The following is a 25,361-nucleotide window of genomic DNA, read 5'->3' as shown; positions in this document are numbered from 1 at the left end:
AAGAATTTCAGGTGAAATTATACAATAGTTCTGGAATATCGCTACGTGGCACTTTGAATTACTTTACACCACACATTCTTATGAGAGTCTACCACCAAATGTACCGACCCCACAAGAACGTATGATTGTAAAGTGGTTCAGAATATTACGTAACGGTACACACGGACTATGGAACAATTACTCCCTGTTGTGCCCCCATGTGCCGTGTGTGGTGGTGTGATTGAGTCACCCGCGGCTCACCGGCGAGAGCTGCTGTCATGAATCATTATTTTTTTCTTTTGGATTGTCAATCAAAAAAATTGTTTTTATGGGAAAATGTGGTGGGAGTTATTAAGGTTGTCTTTTCTTTTCAGGTGCTCCAATCCAACACTGCATGAACTGGGTGTTGTATGCCCCCTGCCTTGAGCTTTCTTAATGGGGAAAGACAAACAAGGGGGCAACATATTCCCCTTCTGTGAGCTGTCGTGGCCAATAAAAAAATACTAAAATATGGTTGGACGTGGTGATAAGAAAGATGCCCAATCAAAACACTCCACATGTCCATCCAATAATATTTTTTTAGTACTTCCTTTCACTCTCTCGAGTGATTATTCGGTGTTCCTGGAACACTTCCACGCTGTGCTCCAGCGGTCTCCTTCGCCGCACATTTGTTTCGGAGCAACGTATTTGGTGGTGGAGCTTGTACAAATGTGGAGTAAAGAAGGTTTCTGGAGTACCACGTGACGGTATTCTAGGTAGAAGTAATAATTTTCCACTCTCACTATCGTTGGTGGCATGCTTCATGTCAAATTTGCTTTCAAAAAGACTTGCAATGAGATAAGAAATTAGTTTGTCAAATTTTCTTTTAGGCTTTATTTGGTTGCATATTTTAAGTAGAAGAATATACTAATAATCAGTAATTAGAATAACGGATGAAAAACTACAAATACTCATAGAAAATTCCTTCGAAGGTTAATACTCATATAAGTGAAGTATTATCTTGAGAGATATTGCTGGTGCGTCTCAAATAGCTAGTCCAACTCATTTTGCTTAGAGCTGATAAACTATTCAAATATTCGAGTGTTAAAAGCTAATTTGGATTGACTTTGGTATTATAAAATACAAACCAAGTTTGGATGTTTTTTGAAATTCTTGAAGCTTTTTGACTTAGGTTAAACAATTACTACTACTTGGCCTGTTCGACTCATCGTGTTTTAAAAATGTAAGATATACGATATCAGCTCGATTAAAACTCGTTAAGATCGATTCCCTCGATAAAAAATTCAAGCTTGAATATAATTTTGAAGCTCGTTAATTTTTCAATTAAACATAAACAGCTACTCCCTCCGTCCCTTTTTAAATGTCCTGCTTCGTAATTCCAACTTATTAAAAAGACATCATCATTACACCTTTCACATCAACTTTTTCCTCCACTTTTCCTACTTACCCATCATCATTACACTTTTACTCACTAACTTTTCAAAATAAAATCTACTTTTAGGGACAAAATAGACAATACACCAACTTTTACCCCCCTAACTTTACAAAATGGACACTTATTAAGGGACAGCCCAAAATGAAATACTGGACACAAAAAAAGGGACGGAGGGAGTATTACTCAGCTTGTTCGACTCGTTTTCAACTATGGCTATGCTCAACAAACACGAAAAAACAAAAATCCATTTTGAAATAAAGAAGTCAAACCCACAGTTTTATCCAGCATAAAAATTCAACCTTAATATTAGTGTTGGAGCAATATTTCATTTTAAACTCATTTAGCAGAATTGTATACGAGCATACTAAATACTATCCTACCCTCAGTCCTTAGCTAGCCACTTTTTTTTTTCACTCCAACAAGCTATCTGTCTAGTGGAATTTTATTGTATTTTTATTTTTATTTTCTTTTGAGCAGAATACTACTAACGTGGACTACCAATAAACATTTTTGCCTAGACTTTGTCTCAACGAGTAACAGTTTTTTTTTTTTTTTTTAAACAGCACAAAGGGGACTTTTTATTAATCTTTGTAGTAGATTAAAAAGACTAAAGGGAAACAGGGCATAACGAAAGATTACATCCCAACAAAAGATGGCATCCAACCTCCTAGCAATCATATGCCACCTTGGACCCAAAGAGAACCCACTCAACGAATCACAGTTGCTTATATAACTCATCCCCCTCATATAGTTATGTAGCATCTGTAAAATCACCAGAAGCCGATCGTCAATTCATAAAACCAAGAAAAGCTGATCGACTAGTGTCGGGAATAAGAATCATCCGTGATCCACCCTGACAAGAAGAGAGTACAAGACATCGTTACAGTAAACCAACAAACCCTCATCAGTGCTAACGCGCACAGAAAGGCAAAGTGGAAATGATCATAGAGCATTTATCATCCTTTTCATTTCAGAAGACCTCCTAGAATCTGGATCCTCGATAGCTCTTTCGGTAAGCACTTGCTTGATTCGGCACATGGACTTCCTCACCTGAAGTTCAGAACTGTCTATCAACAACCCAGAATCCAGAGGGAAAAAAATAAAGAAAAGAGGGACTCAAGCTGGAAGACTCAAAGCTGGATAATTAAAACCGTTGTTAATTTATTCCAGGGAATGCAGCAGCAACCATAGAATCCACAAGTTAGTTACGGTCAATTGAGTCTCTGCAAATCAGAAAACTTTTCCAGTTGATTAAAATTGACAATTAACAAAATTCCTACCTTGGGGATACGCTCTGGATTAGAAAACTGTAGGTTCTGTGAATGAAGCATCTGACGTTGAGTCATTAGCAAGTTTTTTTCCTTCATTAGAACACACCACAGCTTGTGAAGATCATCCCAAGATTTAACAAGGAGCTCAGTAGCCTTCCAACTTCGTCCTGGAAGGAATAAAGAAGCATAAGTATAAAATGAGCTTAGATTATATTACTCAAAAAGGTTTTACAAGAACAGTACTCTAACAATGGAAACAGGGACTTGAGAGTCATCTTAATTACGCGTAAATGATAGCAATATCTGCAGTTTGCAAGAGAGAGCAGAAACGCAAAGTTGAATACCAATGTGTGATAAGCCGATAACCAATGCAACATTCCAACTAACAATCTCCCACAATTATGACTTGATGGTATGAATTCACCCAAGAACAATCACTAATGTTTTAGTACCTCAAAGACACCCAATTTTATCAAGTTGAAAGAAGGTGGAACTAAAAGTTTCAATCACAACAGTCTTTTTTTTTATCCATCTCATGAAAAAGTAAAAACTGAAGTACTTTTCTTATTGTCACTATACCTATAAATCTATCTGCTTTGAAGTATTGATATGCAACTTTGAAAGAAACAGAGTTCTCTCTTTCTCAATGATTACATGCAGTTCTTAGTACCTCAACACAGTATATTAAAACATCACTGTCAAACTTAGAATCGATTAAACATATTAATGGTTCCTAAAATATAGAGTCCTTGGTACTATAGTCGCTATCCCATAGAAAAAAGTGCATTCGACCAAAGGATAGTGCAAATATATTTCATAACTTGCTTCGAGAGTATGTGAATAAAAGAAACAAAAAAGGAAACTACTAAACGACTGCTAGATCTGGTGTCGCAAAGCCATTGAGAAATTGCCTAGACTGCCAAAGAGATCCTAGTGTAAAATGGACCCACATCGCAATTTAAAACCATTTGGACCGACTGCTAATACTGTGAGTTGAGAGGACGTCCCTGGATCCCATAGACTGAAAAGCTTTGAATTTAAATCACACCTATAGTTGTCAGCAACAGAAAATGTATTTAGCATTCTCCTTTACGGCCATACTTTAAAAGCCTTGAAGTTACATGTGAAAGGATCAGTTCTAAGGCAAAAATTAGATACCCTTCAATGAAAATGAGTAAAGTTGTTAAGTTACCAATTCTCCCAAAAGCCTAAGCCATTAGGAGATGGGCCCAACAATATATATAAAAGCTATCTAACACCCTCCCTCACGTGCAACCCCGTCTTGCACGTGGAGATGCGAATTTTCATAGACAAAACGAAGCAGAATACGAAGGGGAGAAGCATATTGCAACCGGGGAACAAATGCTGATGGAGAGACTTAAACCCAAGACCTCTTGCAACCTAAGCTTTGATACCATGTTAAGTTACCAACTCTCCCAAAAGCTTAAGCGGTTAGGAGATGAGCCCAACAATGTATATCAAGCTATCTAATACCTTAATCAAGGAAAATGGTCATGGTGCACACAAGCGCGCATAAAGAAAAACACAGTGACCAGTTCACTTAAACAAGTTTGAACTTCAAACCATAAAAATACAGTAGAATTTAGACAACCCTGAACCAAAGACTTTTGCTTAAAAGGATGATTATACAAAATTCTTCAAAGAATGATTATAAGTTATTTTGTATGACAGCTGCTTAAAACTTAGAAACCAGTACGGTATGATCTGTTTTCTCTGTTGAATTATTCTAAATGTGTCACCAACTTAGGAATGACATTTTGGAAATTCAAACTACGGCAGAACGTTCAACCATCCAGTCCACCTTAAAATCAATAAAAGCAGCCATGTATTCAAAATCATCAATGTGCCTTTGCATTGGTTTTTGTTCTTGTAAGAAGTATTTCCTTCTTCAACAATTTATCCAGAGCATCTACATCAGCTCACAGTTACAAGTCCAATAAAGGCAACTACAAACTACACCATATAGTATCAATGAACACCACATTTACAGATTACACGCTTGCACGTATTGACATATAGCACCACAAAAATAAGGGAAAGGGATATATTGTACCGTAGACAACAGGTTTGTCATCATCTGGGCTTCTATCTGCCTCAAAGAACTCCTCAAGAGGATTATAACCCGACCTAGCAGTAGAGGCAGCCGCAGCAGAAGTTTGGGGTTTGGCTGCAGTAAATAGGGTCCTCGCAAAAACTCTTGAAAGGAGCATGGCAGTGAACAGATTTCTGCGTAAGAAAGCAAGTCACAAAGGATAAACACCATTCCCAGATACAACAATAGAACTAACAAGAAAGTTTCTCAGTAGGAAAGGTATTTGAAGGTTTATTTTCCTCATGTGGCGTAAATCAAAGTTGAGGATTGCTAAGCCCTAGCGTGTGTGCACGCGCTCGCGCGTGTATATAGTTTATACACAAACGTAATGAAAAATATTTTTGGAAAAGAATGGTACACACAACTTTCACCTATCTGCAATGGCTCATTTTCTGGATTTCAGGTTTTTGGACAAAGAACAGACAACTTTATGTATTCTCTAGTGAAAAAGACATGTGAAGCGAGTCTATCCTTCAGGTTATAGTGGTGCTACAAATTTACGGAGATTAGTAGATTACCGTCCAAAAACAAATCCCTTCAACAAATATACAAAGCCCACCAGGCCACCACAAATGCTCCATTGGTGACTTTGCTCCCTCATAACTCCATGAAATACTCGAGAAGACATAACCAAATTATCAATTACTAATCATACAATCGATTGTCTACAACCACCGCAACCAGAAAGAATTGGTCTAACAAAAAAGCTACATACATCAACTAGATCTGTTATGTCCCCCCGTGTGTCCATCGATTCCACACACTTTCACCTTAACCAATAGCAATGCAAGCCAGTTTTATTTATCCTAAACATACAAGCTGAATGCATTTGAAGAGCACAATGGATTGGTAGTTTTCTCACCATCCATCACCATAGCAAGCAGTTCAAAGATTAAATGGCATCAGACTCCAAGACAATGTCAAGCCATAAACTGATGACTTACTGTGCATAATGCATTTTCTATTGGGATTCTATGCCAGTTCAAACAAGGGTACAAACATTGGGACTTCTTTCACAGAACCTATGACCTTGGATCCTTTCTACACCTAACCATTAAGTTCAAACCTGCATTGAGGTTGTTCAAGAGACTGGAATATGTTACACTCATTAACAATGCAAATCCAAAAGACATGCATATTGCCACACACACACACACAAAAAAGAAGAAGAAGCCTAAACCAAGATATATTTCTTTGCAACATAAGATTAGGGGAAAGCATAGTAAAGAATGTTCTTCTTCCTCCAAACCACAAATTTGGATCACCAAGAGCAGAAATCTCCCTTTGAACTTTAGAGCAACAAGATTCAACAACTTTTCCACAAAATCCAATTAAATGACTTAGTCAACCTAATAGATTAAAATTTATAATCCAACTAAATGACTAAGTCAACTAGAATGTTTGTGTTGGCATGTTTTAGCATAATGATCCTTCATGGGACCTTGTTCTTGTCCCTAAAAATAATCTTTCCAAATCAATCATAAATTCTTTAGAGTTTTTCGCTTGATATTAAATCAGAACAACTCATTACTTAGTCCACTTGTCCAAGGTTATTTAGGGGCCACATCAAACTTATCCTTCATCATAATCTATGACTTGAGGGATTTATAACCAGAAATCAAGGTGGATACAATACAAGCTTTTTCTTACATATTTAATATCCAGCTATTTGGCAGCATACTAGAGAAACCTGTGCCAATAAGTTAGTTAACGGAAAACCAGTTACTATCCTGCTATCGTTGCACTGCAATAACTTATGAAAAAGGGTTTCCATTTCCCACCAACACCAAATGAGGAAACAAATGGAAATGTCCGACCACCAAAGCAAGTTCACACGCAGATCTTCCCCTTCCAACATCAGTATCTTATAGCAATTACAGTAGCAGCTGCCACATGGAAACTATTGGAGGCCGAAAAGTACAGAAACTTTTCAACATCCCTTGTGTATCTGTAACAAACTCCTATCCTATCAGGCTAGCCAGCCAAGTACCATGGCCAATCAAGTGTTAATAATTTAAGTGCTGAGCTAGACGAACGCTTGGTCTAAAATTTCTGAAACAATTGGCGCACTGGTCCATGTATGTCACAGCAAGTCAGCAATACCCCAAGAACCAAAACATAGCAAAAGGGACATCTACAACCCATAACAAAGAGTTAGCCCTTCATGAGCGAGGTAAAGTAGTGTCGAAGAAGCATACTAGAACTCAGGCAAAAGATTTACTGGTATAGTCTTGTTATCCTGTTGCTGTTGCAGCCCCAGTCATTTATCAGAAAAATCAGCACCAAGACTTGATGAAAAAGCCTGACTAGACCAGACTTTGCTTGTTAGAGACTGAAATCAAAATTTATCAAGTGATTATCCTATCATGACCTCAATTAGGTTGTCATTTAAGATTTTTCAAGCACCAAACAAGTTAGGATGTCAGTATCTTATGCCATTTTGGAAATGCAAATGCCATATAATTACCGGCTAGATGACAATAGCTCACGGTACCAGATGGATTCATCACTGGAGCCACTAAAGCAAAAAGACATTGGTCCTCTTCTGTCGCAAACTTGCTCATGTGAGCCAACCATGTTACCAACTAAGTACGTCATGTACCCATCAAATCACATTTCGCATTGCTGGTTGAGCATTTCCACATGCATGGTATTAGTATGCAGCCATCTATTCTTCTATTCTATACATAAAGGGGCTACCCCTTTGGTGTGAACACTTTTTTGAAGCTGTGTCACAAAAGTGGTTTCCATTATTTCGCAATGATAAAGCTATTTTTACAACTACCTTCAATGTAACATGAATTAATTGTTATGGTAAAGTGTTATAATTACTTAGATAACTCCCCACACTCCACACCTATTCAACTGCACACCCGCACACACGTGTGTGCCCAAATGGTAGTCACTAGAAAGCCAGTAGGCAACCCCAACCATAAACACCACAAGTCTGCAGAACCTTCATTATTAACCCTATAGTTTGCCGATAAAAAACCCCCCCTATAGTTGCATCTATGGTGCAACTAAAGACCCAACCATCACTGGTAAGTCAGTAATCAACCCCAAAAATAAATGCTACCACCTTCATAATAGACACTATAGTTGCATCTATAAACCAAATAAAGAACCGACTGCCATCACTAGCAAGCCAGTAACCCCAAAAATAAACGCTACCACCTTCATAATTGGCAATTAGTTGCGTCCATAGACCATATAAAGAACCAACCATCACTAGAGAGCCACCAACCAAACTTAAAAATATACAGCACTAGCATCACGATTGACACTATAGTTGCATCTACTATAGAGCAATTAAAAACCCAACCATCACTATTAAGCCAGCAAGCAACCTTAATAGCAAAACACCACCTTCACAATGACACTCTTGTAGCATCTAAGTTCCTAACAACCGAAATCTAGTTGTTTTTTAGAGTTAACCAGTACGAAGATTAGCACTTTACACTATGTCAACCAAACACTAAACGAAACTTGCGACGCATTTCATCGAACATCTTAAAAGCGGTGTGCAGAAAAAACTGATCATAGTAGTACCAAGAACCGAGTCGAAAAAAATGCAAAGAGAAAGACAAAATGGTAATGTACCAGATTTGAGGCCGACTCACAAACCCACCAGAAAGCCAGCAAGCAGTAGGTGGAACGTTGAGAGAGAGAGAGAGAGAGAGGGGTTAATCGGACTAGTTTCTGCACAAAAGTACATGCAAGTAGCATTGTTTAAAAAAAAATGAGAGGCGAATATGTGCGTATCCATTTTATTGGACTACATGCTAATTTCAATAGTCAAATTATTTTCGTTAAATGAAATTTTAGTTTATGTATGTAAAAAGAATGACATACCTAGAATTCCGTAAAAATAGACTTTATACCATTTAGTTTACGGAAACGCACCCAGATTGTTACTCAGAGCTATTGAATTAAGAGAAATTGACGAGCAACCTAATAATTTGGGCATCCTAGTTTGAACCAGAAAATATTGTGATCTTAACATGTTTCATATTGCCATTTTAGCATGTGTCCATACAAAGCTTCACTATGAGTTGAAGCGCAACCCCTGCAAGTAGGTAGGTAGTGGGGATTGGTTCCTCATGATTAGTCAAGATACGCGTAAGTCGACAAGGACATCTATATAAGTTATTAAAAAAAAAAAACTACATATTAATTGACGGCCACACAATTTAGGGCATTTGGCCCATCCCACGATTATCACACCAATGATATGAATTACCTTTCGTAATTTTTTGAGAAGTTTAATTAAGTTCATCCAGTTAATTCATCGAAATAAATATCAGCTGCCCATAATAGGTAAACCTTCAACTAAGAATATTAATTAGATTTTAGAGATTTGTTTGGTTTGGTATGTCATTAATGTAACTCTAGCAAGAGAGTAGTTATGTGAGAGGCAGCAATGAGCATGAGCCCAAGTCAAGGAAAATATGGGCTTCTATGGGCTGGTTCTTAGATTTGGGCCGCACATTACAGTTCTAATTTTTTTTGGAAATGTTTACGGTTCTAATTGTGGAGTTACTCTTAGTAATGTGTTTTTTTTTTTCAAATTTTCGCCGTTTGATGGTCGAATTCCTCAAAAATAGTACATTTCATTGAAAATTATACTGGTTGTCTTCTTTTTCTTTCTTTGTTAGCACAATAAAATAAGTAGGAGGGTACAAAAATATATGCAATGCATAAAGGCACCTGAATTGCTCTAGCCAAGAACGTGCACTCACTTACAAGGCATGTGAGACCCATACACACTACGCACTTCCAACGCATGTGGGGCCCACATCTTTGTTGGTGTTTTTTGTTTTTGAGTGTTTGTATGTTCCTTGTTCCGCTAAGAGCTTTAGAGGCTTTTTGAGTTGTCTTTATTCAATTTTTTTCCGCTTTTGTTAGCATTGTGTCATATTTTTGTGAATTATTGTACCGTCTTGTTGAGAAGAATTGAAAAAGTAAAAACTTAGAGCATCTACAGTGGAATAACCAAAAGTTAATAATCAAAAGTTGCCACATCATCTTTTGGTTATGCATTTAAGGGGTTGCTAAGGTTAGCAATGTAAAGATCTACAATGGTACAATCAAAATTGAATAACCAAAACTTGCCACATTATCTTTTCAACTTATTAAAATCTAAAAATTGTGAAATAAAAAACAAATTTTCCAAAACAGTTTTGACCAAAAAAAGTTTTAATAAAAAAATTGTTTTGAAATAAAGTGTTTTTGCAAAAAAAAAAAAACAGTTATGGGAAAAACAGTTTTCTCAAAAAAAAAAAAAAACAGTTTTGAAAAAAAAAACTGTTATTGCAAAAAAAAAAAAAAAAAACCCTATCAGAGATAAACTATACAAGCCGATGGAAACATGAGTAATAATAGATAAGAAAGATAAACACGACCACTATGGATGGAATCCACAAGCACGCCGGTCGCCTCCAGCCGAGAGGAACCACTCGGTGTCGATGATGGAGGTACCGACTAATCTCGAACAAAAGGAATGGAGAAAACATCTCCGGCAAACCTACGCTGGCACGACAGGCTCTGGACACGGAGATCGAAGTAGGAATTCTGGGCAGGATCTCCGATCACCGATCACAGAACGCCGATGGCTGAGGAATCTCCCTTGCCGATCACCCCATCTGCTGATGACGAATCATGCCTAGGGCCATGCCCTTGAACCTTATTTAGTCACCACCAACACCCGCTCCAACTGCCGCAGGACCACCGAGCAACCAGATTAAGCACCGAACACCGACTCCATCAAGCCACCACACCAGAAAAAACGAGAGACAGCAGTAAACAACACACAAAACTTATGTGAGCTTTGTTTTGATTATTCAAGAGTCAAAATTTGATGAGTTGCTAATAGGTTACTAAGTTTGGTTATTCCAATGTGAGCTCTGTTTTGAGCAAATGTTGTTAACCTTAGCAACCCTTTTGGTTTTGATTATACCACTGTGGATGCTCTTATATATGACTTTTACCTAAATATTTTTTGATTGAGTTTTATCTTGGATATTTTCAAAAATATTTGGGTAAAGTCATTTTTTTTTTACTTTTTCAATTCATCTTGTCGAGACAAACAAAAAATCCTCAAAAATTTACTCAAAACTAAAAAAATGCTAACTCATGTGTTTTTTTTTTTTTTGATCAGATAACTCATGTGTTTATATGCATATCAGTATATCCATCGTATCTATATATATATAGGGGCAAAAGGAGGGACTTCGGGTTGGTGTTGTGATTGGTGTTGTGCACTTTCGAGCCGTTAGATTGTGCATCAGACGGCTCGGATCTCATCTCAGCAACCAATAATCAAGAGCCGTTCATTGTCGAGATGACATCTGAGCCATCGAATATACGATCCAACGGCTCAAAAGTACGCAGCACGATACTACTCATATCACTGCACAATACCATCTCCCAATTCCAAAAGGAGCCTATCCCTTGGGGCATAGGGTAGGAATAAGGCCAGAAAATCTGATTGGACAGTTCATGGTCCACTCTTGAATTATTGGGAGGTTGGTTTTAAAAATTATTACTTATTTAACGTATATTAAAAGGAAGGAAAGCAACGGCCACGTTCTCTCCCTTTGTCCTCTTCTCTCTCACACTACTCACTGTCTCTCTCTCTCTCTCTCTCTCTCTCTTCTTGTCTTCAAATTCTCCCATCATTTGTTGTTAGATTCTTTACTACTAATTTCATTACTGACATTCGCTTTCGGGTTACTTAAAGTAGCATTTGAATCAGACTTTTTCCATTTGTTTATCCTTATTACGTCTAACTACCAAGAATCATAATCCTGTTTGACCAGATGAAGAAAAAAATCAAGTGATTCGCGACACGCTGCGTCTGGAGTGATTATTCAGTAATCTTGTAGCAGTGAATCTGTATTTGCACTGCTACTTTATCCTTTTTGCACCACAAAGGTATTTGACATCTCATCATTGGCACATCAAGACAAATCAAAAGAGCAAGTGATCAGCTTTTCCACAGGGATCTAGTGTACATCATTCGAAGTACTGTATATGTGAGTCTACACAATAGATGAGATGCGGCCCCTGCATACCAGTCGATTTCGGGCGCATTCAGATCCGTCTGTGTCGGTAGAATTTTTGTTATAGTATTGTTAGGTTAATCGGGAGATGATATAAATTTTATGTCTCTCCTTTTTACCCTTCTTCACGGTATACAAATTACAATCTCATATTTTTAATTGTTAAATTCTTCCATATATGAAATAGCATATTGCTCTAAATCCACATGAATAAACATAAGGAAGGGGGGTGGGTTGTTGGGGACATAAGGGGAGGGGGGAACGACGCAAATAGTAAAAAGAGTAGTACTCCGTATGAAAATCAATAATAGTTAACAATTTTGAACTAGAAAAAATTGACCCATTTCTCATTCAATTTCATTACCTTAATACATTTCTAAAAACGAACAGCCTAGTGTAAAATTACCCGTTTTATTATTGTACTTCTACTAGCTTAAAATGCCTTGGACTGCGTAGGTGTTAGCTATAAAAAAAATTTAGATAAGAGCTCAAGTAACACTAAATTTTTGCCCACTGTTAGAAGTAAATGAATCCATACATACAAACTTCAAACTTTGACCTCAAAGTTGGAGATGAAGATCTCAATTTTGAATCAATGACATGAAACCTCAAATAAAAAACCTTTACTTAAATCCCAAAAAGTTTAAAATCTTATAAAGATATGTTAATTTATTGACCCTATGGTGAAATCTTATGAATTCAAAATTGAGATCTTCATCTCCAACTTTTTCCCACCAAAAGTTGGCTTTGTTATCCTTCTATCACTACTTTATAAAATGACGAAAAGGTATGGGACCAATGAAGAAGCATTATGGCCGCCTAACTAATATTCAAGATGGCATAATGGAAGCATCATGTGGAAGTTTAGTTGGGATACAAAATAATTGAAAGAATCACACAAATCTTGGTGGGGTTATGGTAGTAAATTGTAATTGCTTTGTTGTTAAGAATACACCTATTCGAACCGAGATCTCTTATTGAATAACACATACAATGAGCTCTTTAGTACGGGATTCTGAGTCTCGTACGTCTACTATTTCAGCACGTACCAAGGATATCTTAAAAAATGAATTGTATTCGATCTTTAGCACGTGATTCCGAGTCTCGCACGTATACTATTCCAGCACCAAGGATATCTTGAAAAGTGAATTGTATTCCATGAATATGATATCTGCTTTTGCCGTCACAATTTCAGGGGTGTTGTTTTATGAGCTCTCTACATTTAAAGCCAATCTACAACATGACAATGATGATTTTAATTTATGTTGGGCTCATCACTTTTCTATTACTTATGTGAATATGCATATATTTCAAAGAGTAATTAAGTGAAAAGTGACTATAGAGCTGAGGGCTATGGTTAATTTAGGGAGGGAACACTCTGGTTGAGATTTTGCACTGGTTCTGCTTGTCCTTGAGATTGTTCTTAAATAATTTTGTTTAGGGGTTCAAAATATTCTTGAAGGTTTTGGTGTTTGGAAGCATGCTTGAACACCACTCCTCTTGTACCTTAGTGAAGTAGTAAGTACCCTTTTACCGGATTAATTTTTTTTAAAGGGAGATAGGTAAGTTTCTAAATTCATACTAACATCCATTTTATAACTCAGGTGTCTGGACCAACTTATGTGGCCGATGCCCCTTATATATGGACTGGCCCCAAAGGAGTTGATAATATCTGGAAGGTTTCGAACGTGAGACTTTAGAAGGGAGCAAATTGTCTTAAGTGTTGCCCACCTGGCCATCCCTGAGGGGTGAATTCATTACTTGTTATGATATCTTATATATATCGGAGTGTATTGTTTTTAATGCTAATGACAATGTTACAAGCTCAACAAATTTTTTTTTGCATGTGTAGTGTGATTACCAGTCAAAATAATAAATAGAGAAATAGACAAGATACGAGAAATGGAAATGGTGAGAGACTAACTCACAAGATCAATAAGACGCAAGATACCATCTTAATTAAACGTTGAACTCAAAACCAATGATGAATAGGTGGATAATCCTGAGTAGGCCTGTCAATGGGTCAGATCCGATAAGACCCAATCCGATCCGGATCCGATAAGACTCAAATCCGATAGTAGTAATTCGGATCCGAAAAATCGGGATCCGATCCGAAAATCCGAATCCGATTTTTGAAACTTTTTTTACTTCAAAAATTTTAGCAAAAAAAAAAAAAAAAATTTTCAAAAAAATACAATTTTTTTTTTCAAAAAAAAATTTCCGAAAAAAAATTTAAAAAAAAAAATTACAACTTCTTAAACATTTTTTTTTTCAAAATTTTTTTTTACTATTTTTAAAAAAAAAATTAAAAAATAAAGTTCGGATTCGGATTGATAACGGATTTAATCGGATCGGATCCGGATCCGTATTGAATTACCGGATTCGGATTATCGGATTATTGGATCGACGTTATCGGATCCGGATCGGATTTTTCGGATCGGATCCGGATCGAATCCGGTCCATTGATAGGCCTAATCCTTAGACTCCATAGACCAATCTTAAATGGATAATAGAAACCATGTGAGACAATTCACATGTGGAACAATATCAGTGTATACTTGGATACATTAAGAAAACCATTTGTTTACAGATGTGCATGGTATTCCTTTTTGATAGCTAGAACATGTGAATTTAATGAGACAAAAGAAAGAGTTGGTGTGCTTTATTTTCCCTCCTTGTCTATCATTTTGAGCATCCCAACTAACGAGGCTATTGGTATAGTGATTGTGGACTTATTTTTAGTGCGATGTAATTTTGATACTTGTATATTCCTACTGCTTGTTTAAAAACACTAATAGGAAAAATATCTTATATTGTGAGAGCAGTAGTAATAATGAGTGGAGTTTAATTTGAAGAGATAAAAGGACAGAAGGAAATGCTTAGAACACGTGTTCGGAGACAAAATCTGAAAATGTGTTTAGAGCGGTTCGATATTTGTGGGTCTCGTGTGTGCTTTGTGTGGATCTTATGTTCATCCAATGGTTGTGCTTAGTGTGGAACTTCCGTTTATCAAATGGCTGTCCCGTTCACTACTCAAAGAAACTAAAATGGGATAAAATTCCTTAAACTTTTATTACCAAAAGAAGAGAAAATTCCTAAAACCATAATCAAGTATTGTTCTCTCTGCACAATAATTTTCGTTAGAGCACGACTCATGTTTTAGAGAGGGAGACAATGAGGTGATTACAGTCGCTTCAAAGGGCTGTACCTCACCAAAAGTTCCTTTTCTCTTTTTCCCTACTACTTTTGTGAACTTTTATGGGGTGGGGTCGGTGATTTATGACTTTGATGCTCTCCCACCTGATTTTGCTTCTAAATATTTACTGTCACAATGTTGTTTTATGGGATTTTTCGAATGAACTTTCTTTTTTCTTTCTGTAATTACAATTATGTTGATTAGTTATCGAGTGATCTCGAGGTACCGATACGTGGTGCTCTAACTCCCTTTTCAATCACAAATTTCGGTGAAGTTAATACACTTGGTACGAAGGCCCACCGTAATGAAAAAAGATTTTAAACATCACGTGACAGTGCCCCAAAATCACGGAATTACTTTTCTGTATTGTTAGCTTTTAACATTATAATGTCAGTTGTTACAGTTCCGTTTTGTGCTTTTCTCTTCAATATAATAGAGGGCAGGGCATGTGGGGGGCTTGTCACTAACTTTCTATGGTTCATGTCTCTCAGTGACTGAACTTCCTGGGTGTTTAATTTTTTTGAGCATTTCTTTAATTTCTTTATCATTTTCATTGTTTTCTAAGAAATTTGGAGCAGATTTGGGTTTTAAAGTTTTGAGATTAGTGTCTCTTGGTACTCTTTTAGAAAGAGAAAGGAGATAGAGAGAGGGAGGGAGGAATGGCAGCAAAGTCGGATGAGCCAGCACCACACCCACCAAAGGATCAACTTCCCGATGTCTCCTACTGCATTACCAGTCCTCCCCCATGGCGTATGTTCTTTTGCTTTTAGATTCTATGAATTGATACTTGGAATTTCTTGTTTGGTTTTACTTGGAAATGTGAAGAACTTAATGCTACTTAGCTACCAATTGGCTCCACTGGTTGTTTCTCTTGGAAGTTGTAGTTCCTTTTGTCCATACATTCTGAGTGTCTTCTTTATCCATGTCTTCTTCTTGTTCATAAATTTCCCCCCCCCCCCCCCCCTCACTGGTGCCTATTTTTTCTTTCCATGCTCGTACCGAGGAACTGTAATTCTCGACAAAAAGAATGAACAAAACCCCATTACCTTCATGGCTACGATTGAGTTATTGTTAAGACCTGTAATCTTCATTTTTTTTTTTGTCGGCGAAAAAGTTAGTATTGTTAGTATGCTTAGATTAAGACCTCGGGGGAGTTTTGACCTCCTTACCCTTACCACTTAAGTGCATCCTGATGTCATTGGGCCAAAGACCTCTTGGCAAGACAAATAACCCTTTTACTTGTAATCTTGAAAAAATAAGGGAAAGGCAGTTGTCACGTCTTTTTACGGATTAGTTTTGGGCCAGTTTCGATGTCCTGTAACTGAAGTTACGGGTCTTGTTTGATGGTCCTCCTCATTATGTCTCCATTTTTTGTGGCTGATGAGGGTGTCTGGGGCATCACCCGCCCGGTTAACCTTAAGGTTTGTGTTTGTCTTTGAGTTAATAGAAGCTAGCTTGAAGTGTTTTCTCTCTTTATTAGAGTCCCTTTTATATACAAAACTGAATCTTTTGGGAAAAGTATGGCTAAATCGTACTTTCCTCTCTGTTTTTTTTCAACCACTATTGACTCAAAACAAAGTTCTGATTCCAAAAAGGTTTTCTGCATTTACTAGATTACTTTCCCCAATACAAATTTCCATGCAGGATTACCGTTAACATTTTCATGATAATGATAATTATAAGCCCTGTTAAATTCCCTTTTACACCGCTCTCCTTGGACAACATTGCAAAAGTGCAGCTGTATTTTTCTCTGTTATAAAGATTTTAGTCCTGTTAGATTAAAAATTCTTCACAATACGTAATTATTATATGCCATGCTTGGAAATTTCCCTAGGTTAAAGAAGTTTTGTGAATAATGTGTAGACCAGACTACTGAATACTGGGGATTAAATATGGAACTGAGTTCCACACATTAGATAAGAAGGACAGAAGCGCATATAATTCACCCGTCATGGAAATAATGGAATCATGAACTTTACATGGAAATGCTTTATTCTGCAGACTTCTTTTACTATCTATCATTGTTAACTAAAATTGCGTATAACCATTCTGGATGCATTCTTATCTGGTCAAGCAGCTTTGAGTTTTTTTTTTTTGTTTTACTTTTTTCATGATTTTGAAGGTCGTTAACTTGTGCGCTTGCCTATGATTGTGGTGTTCCGTATTCACCTAAATTTTCAACTTTGTGGTGTGTTTATGATGCAGCCGAGGCTGTCCTCCTTGGGTTTCAGCATTACCTGGTGGTGCTTGGCACAGCAGTTATCATACCAACGGCTCTTGTTCCCCAAATGGGAGGAGGAAATGTATGGGTTAACAACAAAAGCACATATTTGAAAACAGTTTCTTTTGCCCACAACTGATGTTTAACAATCTTTCCGAAACCTAATTTACTGTTGTTCTAGGAGGAGAAAGCAAAGGTGATCCAGACATTACTCTTTGTTGCTGGATTGAACACGTTACTGCAGACATATTTCGGGACTAGATTGCCAGCGGTGATTGGAGGGTCCTATACATTTGTTGCAGCCACAATCTCAATTATCCTTTCCGGTCGCTTCAATGATCCAAACCCTATAGAGGTTTATGGTCTGGATACCATTTTGTATTTTTAGAGATATCTGTATCACAAACTGAATTGTATATTAACGGGTAATAGTTATTGATTTTAAAGGTGTGCATAATTGGGCTTTACTTATTTTCCTGTTAAGGGTAGGGGCCACAATACTTTTGCCTTCACTGTTTTTCTATACCGCTGGACATGAAATTTCATTTGCCTTATACTTCTAAAACTATTTGAAAGTCCTTGCACAATGTTAAATGAACCCGCATTTTCTTGTCATCAATAATGGGTCCTTATGGTCACGCACCAAGTACACACACTTATCGATCTAATTCACAAGAAGGCACCGAAAGGAAGAGACAAACTGCACACTTAAATGCTTGATTAATCTTGTTGATATCTGGTTCTAACCGTGTGATAATTGTCAATTTCCCCCTCAGAGATTCAAACAGACAATGCAGGCAATCCAGGGGGCACTCATTGTTGCTTCAACTCTTCAAATTGTCCTGGGTTTCAGTGGCCTTTGGCGTAATGTCACAAGGTAGGCTCATCATCCACATAATGCAGGAAACTGTTGTCTATATTTACGCTAATTGGACTTTCTTTTTTCCAGTCTTGTAATGATTGACAGTATGTAGCTGGTTCGACTTTTTGGAGCATCCTGCAGTATGGATTAATGATGTAGAAGTTCATAGTAGAAGTTCATAGTAGAAGTTCAACGTTATTTCGTGTTGGCCTTATTATTATTGGCTTACAGTGGATGAATAAATTGCATTGCTCTGAGCCAATACGGTTCTGAAGGATAGCTCTTTTCTTTCCATCAGACAAACGTTAATTGCCCAATCCTGCCTTTGCTCTATCCGGGCAGCAGCAAATTTGGGTACAATAGTTTACTACATTCACATGAACATGTGCCAATCACTGTTTTATTTTTCCGTTTCAGGTTCTTGAGTCCACTCTCAGCTGTTCCTTTGGTTGCTCTTGCTGGTTTTGGGCTCTACGAGTTTGGTTTCCCTGGGGTATGTACTATTTAACTGCACTTGGATGGATTCCTGGGTTTTACTCTTTTTGGTTTGTCATCATCTCTCTACCGGATATCAACTGTTGACTTTGTCCCCCAGGTTGCTAAATGCATTGAAATTGGACTGCCACAACTTATCCTTTTAGTGTTTTTCTCACAGGTAAAGTCATATGATAAAGTACAAAATTTTGTTGTTCGAACTTCTCATAACCAATTTCTTTTCTTCGTTCCTCATAGAAAATCTTAAATCTTATAGCTAAACTTAGCAATTTATTTTGTCATCTGCAGTATCTATCCCATGTGTTGAAAAGAGGAAGAAAAGTTTCTGTTTTTGAACGGTTTGCTGTAATATTTACTGTGGTCATTGTATGGATTTATGCTCACCTACTAACTGTCGGTGGGGCCTACGATGATAAAGCGCCAAAAACACAGGCAAACTGTCGCACTGATCGCTCTGGACTTATTGATGGTGCTCCTTGGTAAGCAAATGTCCCTATTACTAGTTGGCTTAGCATTTGTTCAGGATTAGTTTTATTTAAATTCCACAATTACAGATAATGCTGCTGTATTCTTGAACTCTTGTCAGTTCATTCGACTTGGTTTTCCCACAAGACACTTATGCAACTGCATCAGGAGTTCTTGTTAGTTAATACGGGAAAGTGAGCTCAAGTGGTTCATCACCCAACAAAGAAGAAGAATAACTTATTTTGTGTCCATAAGAATATCTTTTCCTTTTTTCTGATCATATGTGGGGGTTTAGTACTTATCTTAAGTATAGCACAGGCTCCATAAGAAAGAAACCATAGTCCATACTTTACGTTCTAATTCTTTAGTTCTGTTTGACGTTAAAACGAAGTTTCTTTCTTAGTTATCTTTCAATGCTTGCATATTATGTGCACAGCAACTTATACCACATTCTGTCTGGAAAGAGACTTATGTTTGGGTCTCCTTAACTTTCTCTAAATCAAACATTGCTCTGTATTTTGGTATAAGATGCACAAGAACATTCCTTAATTGTGCATTGGTATTCACACTGGCAGGATAAGACTTCCCTATCCCTTTCAATGGGGACCGCCTTCATTTGATGCCGGTGAAGCCTTTGCCATGATGGTCACTTCATTTGTTGCTCTTGTAGAGGTTTGTTCGTCTTCTTTGCTGCGCATATTGATACTTCGCTAATGAGTTGTTGCCTGTTGGTGGGAAAGTCAACCGTTTTGTGTTAAATGGCTTGAAACACCGTATAGGTTGATACATGCTATGAGCAGGCAGACATACTTTACAGTTTAAATAATGTTATACTTCTCTTGCATCTTTACTTTACCTTTATTTCAAACTCAAACTTCCATGTTTTGGTCTCTTCTGTATATAACCTACCTTAAATAGCTTTTTTTTTTTTTTTTTTTTCTGTTCTTGTTTCAATTGATGCAAGCAGTCCACTGGCGCCTTTATTGCTGTGTCAAGATATGCAAGTGCAACACCTATGCCGCCTTCTGTTCTCAGCCGAGGCGTTGGTTGGCAGGTAACATGGCAACGTGTTGCTTGCTTTATTTCAACATTAGGAAAGATTTGAAGAATGTTAGGTTGTTCTTTGCTTCAACTTGATGTGAGAATATTTTCTTAGATGCTTTCAAATAGCCTGCATTCAGCGATCATGTGCTGATTAAGATAAGAAGTACGTAGAGCATGGAAAAGAAATTAAACTAAAAATACGTTTGCACTGTCGATCATACTAATTTAGTTGTATGGTTAAGGTTTCCATCCTTAATTTCTGAGTGGTAGATGCATCTGAATCTTTAACATATTCTTCTAGGGAATCATTATAATCATTATAGTGTTTCCACCACACACTTCATATATGGCCATATTGTATGTCACCTCCAGAAAGCCGTATAGCCACACATCTCTATGGAGTCTACCACCAAGCCGATGCATAATTATCATAATCTCCCTCTTCCTGATTTGGAGCAGGAAGGGGCGGTAAAGATTCATCCTTGGAATTGCCCAGGATGAACCTTTAAGAGGAATCTCCTTGTATTTTCCCTTACCCAACCCTTATATCGGTGAATAGGGAATATCCGTTGCCTTCATACTAATTAATTCATATATTGTCACAGGGAGTTGGCATTTTGCTGTCTGGATTGTTTGGAACTGTGAATGGATCCTCCGTGTCGGTGTAAGAACCAACACCGAAAACATTTATGATCATAAATCAATTGGCTTTCTATGCTTATTAACTGAGACAGAACGAACATAGAAATGACTTTTCCTGGTTTAACTGCAGTGAGAATGCTGGTCTTTTAGCTTTGACTCGTGTTGGCAGTAGAAGGGTTGTGCAAATATCTGCTGGCTTCATGATTTTCTTTTCCATTCTTGGTATTTGTTTCAACAAAACAATAGTTTTCAGCTTTTTTGGTTAGTGAACAAACATTATTTTGTCAACTATCTACTTAATCTACTTTTTCAGGGAAATTTGGAGCAGTCTTTGCTTCCATTCCGGCACCCATTGTTGCTGCTTTATATTGCGTTTTCTTTGCTTATGTGGGTAGGTATCCATATTGTGGCAATTTAGCTAGCAGACATCACTGAAAACTTGTCACATGATCTGTTTTAGTTAACGGTGTCGTTTGTTTCATCATGCACGTACAGGTTCAGTAGGTTTAAGTTTCCTTCAGTTCTGCAATCTCAACAGCTTCCGAACAAAGTTCATATTGGGCTTCTCTATCTTTCTGGGCTTATCTGTACCCCAGTACTTCAATGAGTACACTGTGATCAGTGGATACGGCCCGGTTCACTCAAGTGGAAGATGGGTATGCTGAAAACTCTATCATCTCTAAATCTCAGCATAATATGAGAATTTGATAGAATTTTGTAACACTTTTCCTTACATGGCAGTTCAACGACATGATTAACGTTCCATTCTCGTCGGAAGCATTTGTTGCGGGTGTGTTGGCATATTTCCTTGACAACACAATCCACAAGAGAGATGGCTCTATTAGAAAAGACCGTGGTAAGCATTGGTGGGACAAATTCCGGTACTATAAGACAGATACAAGAAGTGAGGAATTCTATTCACTGCCCCTGAATCTCAACAAATATTTCCCATCAGTGTGATTAGGCATTGCTGAGATATAACGCGGTCAGGTGAAATCTTGCTCCCTCACTGTATGGAGAAGAGAAAATAGCACGGTTTAGCTATTTGTGGGTGTACTATTATATAATTGTTATATTTCGGGGTTATTACTTGTTAAAGCAGAGTATAATTGGTATCTTCATTTATAGGATGCATTGTGAACATTTATTACTTTTAGCTTCTTTTCTGTAAATCATTGGATCAACTTCCTCAGTTGCTTATCAAGTTTCGAATTGAAGGCACTGCTGTAGTGTCGAATAACTTGCTCCAGGCTGTTTTCCTAATATCCTCATCGCTTTCACGCTTTTTTGGTGCAGCAAGAATACTTCTTATTTGTTTTAAGAAACACAAGCACTGTATACTTATCCAACAGAGTACTCGACGTTCCCTGAACACCGTCAAACCATTCGATTTTTCAGACCATCTTTGTCGTTGGCAAACACAGGAGGTACATCGCAAAACTTTGGATGCCCATGACTCAGTTGTCGGTAATAAAATAAATGATCTCAATTGTTGTATCTGAGTTCAACTTGCATTTCTCCCATTAAAGAACCAGAACATAAACAGCAGAAAACTACCAGTAATCATTGCATGAACAATCTCCTCCTTTAAAAGTATGGAAACGAGAACGGTCTCTTACAATGATCTCCCTACCATAAACTTTGGAAATGGCCTTTAGAGCCAGATGACAGTCTTCACAAGTCCTTAAATTTTTTACTATCCGAATTGAGGTGCCCGGTGGAGTACTCATCAGGGCAAAAGCAACAGCTAGCTTTTCACTGTGCCATGCCACTGCTTGTTCTTTCTCCTCCTCATTCAGATCAAAAGAAACATGCATTGTATTTGAAACGTAGCCTCCTAGTCTTGCCCTTTTCAAAATTTCATTCAACTTTTGTCGTACTTCTATTATTCGTGGATGCAACTTATCAGCAACTCGAAATTCATGAACAACACCATCCACCTCAATCCAACTGCACCCAGGATCAGACTCAATCCTTCTCTCACCCATCAGCTTCCTCACTTCAGTCACTCCTTCCCATATACCGAGCGAAGCATACAAATTTGAAAGTAGCACCTCACCTCCATTACATTCCTGAGAGTTCATTTGCCCAACGTAATTTATAATGCACCGTGCAAGATTAGCATCACGGTGGATTCTACATCCATTAAGCAAAGACCTCCATATAACAATGTCAGGCTTCATGGGCATGGTTTTGACAATTTGGAATGCCTTCTCTAAGTAACCTGCACGCCCAAGTAAATCAATGTGACACCCGTAATGCTCAATCTTGGGTGCAACGCCCCACAAGCTCTCCATATCGTAGAATATTGAAGAACCTTCCTCTACTAGACCGGAATGGCTACATGCATTTAAAACCCCTAGACAGGTGACCTCATTCGGCTTAATGTTTTCAGCTAACATTTGATAGAAAACACATAAAGCCTCTTTACCAAGTCCATGAATTGATAAGCCGGAAATCATGCTTGTAAAATTATGGACATCCCATCTTAAGATTCCGTTGAAAACTCGAGAGGCACTATCTATCCTCCCACATTTTGAGTACATATCAATAAGAGCAGTAGAAATATTTGAGCTCTCCGAAATTCGATTTTTACCGATGTACATATGAATCCAATTCCCTTGATCTAAGGCTCCAAGATGAGCACAAGCGGAGAGCACACAAACAAGAATGGCCTCATTGGCCTGCACCTTATCATCATAAAGCATGTCGCAGAAATAGCTAAGGGCTTCGACATACCTCCCAACTCCAACAAAGCCCGAAATCATACCGGTCCAAGACACATTATTACGCACTGGCATCTGATTGAAAATCTCGCAAGCTCTATCCATCTCCCCATGTTTTGCATACCCACACAGCAGACTAGTCCAGGAGAAGACGTCTCGTTCAGACATTTCATCGAACACTTTGTGGGCAGCCTGCATTCTCTTAAAAACAGAGTACATATTAATCACAACATTGCCTACGTATAAATTTGATTCGTACCCATTTTTCACCACCAACCCATGAACAATTTCCCCATATACCACAGACATCTGATGCGAACACGAAGTGATCACAAAGGTGAACGTATAATCGTCTGGAAAAACAAGTAGGGTGCGGTCTAAAGCGAGCATTTGACGGAATAAGTTGAAGGGTTCTTGACAATTGTGGAGTTTGGAGTAAGCCCTGATCATGATATTCCATAACAGAGTGGGTGGTGAAGGCAAAGGATACCTATTGAATAAGGTTCTTGCAGTGGTTAGGTCCTCAGTAGAGATATAACAGTGAATGAGAGAGTCAATAATGGAAGGAAATAGTGGATATGCTAGGTTTATGACTTGGGCATGGATTTGTTTGAGGTGAGAGATGCTTGGGCGTTGGTTCAGCAATCGGGAAAGTGTTTGTGGATTTGGTTGGAAAAATGGGTTAGTGTTGGTTGGAATGGAAATGGAGGGAAAGGGGGTTGATGAACAAGAAGAAAGACAAGTTTTTCTGAGTTGCAAGTGTTTGATGAGAAGTGAGAGGTCTTTAGTTTTGGATCTTGATACAAGCATTTGGGGCTCTGGAATGAGGGAAGAATATGGTGTGAGAGCTGTGGTGTTTTGCTTTTGTTGATAGAGAGATTGAAAAGTAGTCTTATTGTTAAAGAGTGTACTCCTATATATCCTAACTAAGTTGACATATGACTCGAATAATTATGAATTTGTCATTCGGCTCAATCCCCTAACGGAGCCAACTCACGTTCTTTGATTAACCTATGACCGAACAAAATAAGTTCAGCCGATCTTTCCTTGTAAGTAGAAAGTGCGAACTTCTTTCTAGTGGGCTTTTTATTTTAAAAAATAAAACTGGGTGCCCTTTCCTTGTACCGAAAGTGTTCTATACAAGGCTAGTTAATGTGTCTTTCTAATACTGTATTTCATTTCCTTTTCCAATTCCGTTTCTTTTTTAACTTCTAATTTAGGAGCTTGAAGATCGGCATTTGACTTCACCTTAAAATCTAACCCGATCAACCAACATAAGGGGGCTAGCTTTTGCTGTGGCGGGCGGGCTATGGGTCCAAAGGACACGTAGCCGGGGGTGAGAAAATGGATTCCAGAGGACGACTAATATCAATTCTTGCGCTTTGTGTGGGACACTAAACTACGAAACCAAAGAAAGGAGGACACTATTAAAAGAAACCACCACAACAATGCACCCAGCTTTACCACAAAAATACTATGGTTGTTTTGCTCGTTTTGTGTTTCCTGTGACAGGATTGCTGTGAGGCGTTCAATATGGTGCAAACAAAAGGATTTGGGTGGTGTCACAGTCTTGGTAACTGAACGCAAAGTGGGGAACACATAGTACGAAAAGTCTACGCCTACCCCTCAATCTCACCGTCCAAAAGTGTTTTGGACAGTCCGGATTTTAAAAAACTCTTCTAGGGAATCCCTAGAAGAGTTTGCTTAAAATTTGAACCAATAATTGCCGAGACAGACGGTGAGATTGAGAGAGCGGTAAAATCGTGCGGTCGGTGTAACACTGCTGTACAAAGTAGGGTTTGGGCGGTGTCAAGTTTTCTTTCTTAATCAAAATTCCCACTATACTTAGTA

At 37.8% G+C, this 25,361-nt stretch overlaps 3 protein-coding genes across 6 annotated transcripts; 1 reads left to right on the top strand and 2 right to left on the bottom strand.

Moving 5' to 3' along the window:
* Positions 1-2,121: 2,121 nt before the first annotated feature.
* On the bottom strand, positions 2,122-8,508 carry LOC131298479 (uncharacterized). Of its 4 annotated transcripts, none has more exons than XM_058323957.1 (5): positions 8,399-8,499; positions 5,317-5,413; positions 4,760-4,932; positions 2,695-2,852; positions 2,122-2,464 (listed from the first exon to the last, which is right to left on the bottom strand). In XM_058323957.1, the coding sequence occupies exons 2-5, from the start codon at positions 5,397-5,399 to the stop codon at positions 2,357-2,359; spliced, it is 522 nt and encodes a 173-aa protein (XP_058179940.1). In that variant the 5' UTR covers positions 5,400-5,413; positions 8,399-8,499; the 3' UTR covers positions 2,122-2,356. The 4 variants fall into 4 exon arrangements, with proteins under 4 accessions (XP_058179940.1, XP_058179941.1, XP_058179942.1 ...); XM_058323958.1 differs by lacking the exon at positions 8,399-8,499 and adding an exon at positions 5,514-6,233; XM_058323959.1 differs by lacking the exon at positions 5,317-5,413 and having other exon boundaries at positions 8,399-8,508.
* A 6,703-nt stretch (positions 8,509-15,211) lies between these two features.
* On the top strand, positions 15,212-22,024 carry LOC131335597 (nucleobase-ascorbate transporter 6-like). Its single transcript, XM_058371030.1, has 14 exons — positions 15,212-15,805; positions 17,261-17,358; positions 17,458-17,631; positions 18,053-18,153; positions 18,556-18,631; positions 18,734-18,793; positions 18,922-19,112; positions 19,674-19,770; positions 20,066-20,152; positions 20,748-20,806; positions 20,915-21,006; positions 21,098-21,175; positions 21,280-21,440; positions 21,526-22,024. The coding sequence occupies exons 1-14, from the start codon at positions 15,715-15,717 to the stop codon at positions 21,742-21,744; spliced, it is 1,584 nt and encodes a 527-aa protein (XP_058227013.1). The 5' UTR covers positions 15,212-15,714; the 3' UTR covers positions 21,745-22,024.
* LOC131335596 (pentatricopeptide repeat-containing protein At3g62890-like) lies at positions 21,751-24,413 on the bottom strand. The gene has a single exon (XM_058371029.1). It carries the CDS (start codon positions 24,318-24,320, stop codon positions 22,338-22,340), a length of 1,983 nt encoding a protein of 660 aa, XP_058227012.1. The 5' UTR covers positions 24,321-24,413; the 3' UTR covers positions 21,751-22,337.
* Positions 24,414-25,361: the final 948 nt, after the last annotated feature.

Source organism: Rhododendron vialii, chromosome 8a (assembly GCF_030253575.1).
Source record: "Rhododendron vialii isolate Sample 1 chromosome 8a, ASM3025357v1".
In the NCBI taxonomy this organism is placed as follows: Eukaryota; Viridiplantae; Streptophyta; class Magnoliopsida; order Ericales; family Ericaceae; genus Rhododendron; species Rhododendron vialii.
The sequence above is the reverse complement of the archived record's forward strand: the minus strand, read 5'-3'. Positions and strand labels throughout refer to the sequence as shown.

Bases quoted from the DNA above. Each gene is read 5' to 3' on its own strand.
- LOC131298479 (XM_058323957.1), bottom strand. From the start codon at position 5,399: ATGAGGGAGCAAAGTCACCAATGGAGCATTTGTGGTGGCCTGGTGGGC. The intron at 4,933-5,316 runs GTAATCTACTAA...TTTCTTACGCAG, and splicing joins AAGGGATTTGTTTTTGGACG to AAATCTGTTCACTGCCATGC. The intron at 2,853-4,759 runs GTACAATATATC...TATTCCTTCCAG, and splicing joins TGACAAACCTGTTGTCTACG to GACGAAGTTGGAAGGCTACT.
- LOC131335596 (XM_058371029.1), bottom strand. From the start codon at position 24,320: ATGCTTGTATCAAGATCCAAAACTAAAGACCTCTCACTTCTCATCAAA.
- LOC131335597 (XM_058371030.1), top strand. From the start codon at position 15,715: ATGGCAGCAAAGTCGGATGAGCCAGCACCACACCCACCAAAGGATCAA. The intron at 17,359-17,457 runs GTATGGGTTAAC...CTGTTGTTCTAG, and splicing joins CCCAAATGGGAGGAGGAAAT to GAGGAGAAAGCAAAGGTGAT. The intron at 20,153-20,747 runs GTAACATGGCAA...ATATTGTCACAG, and splicing joins GCCGAGGCGTTGGTTGGCAG to GGAGTTGGCATTTTGCTGTC.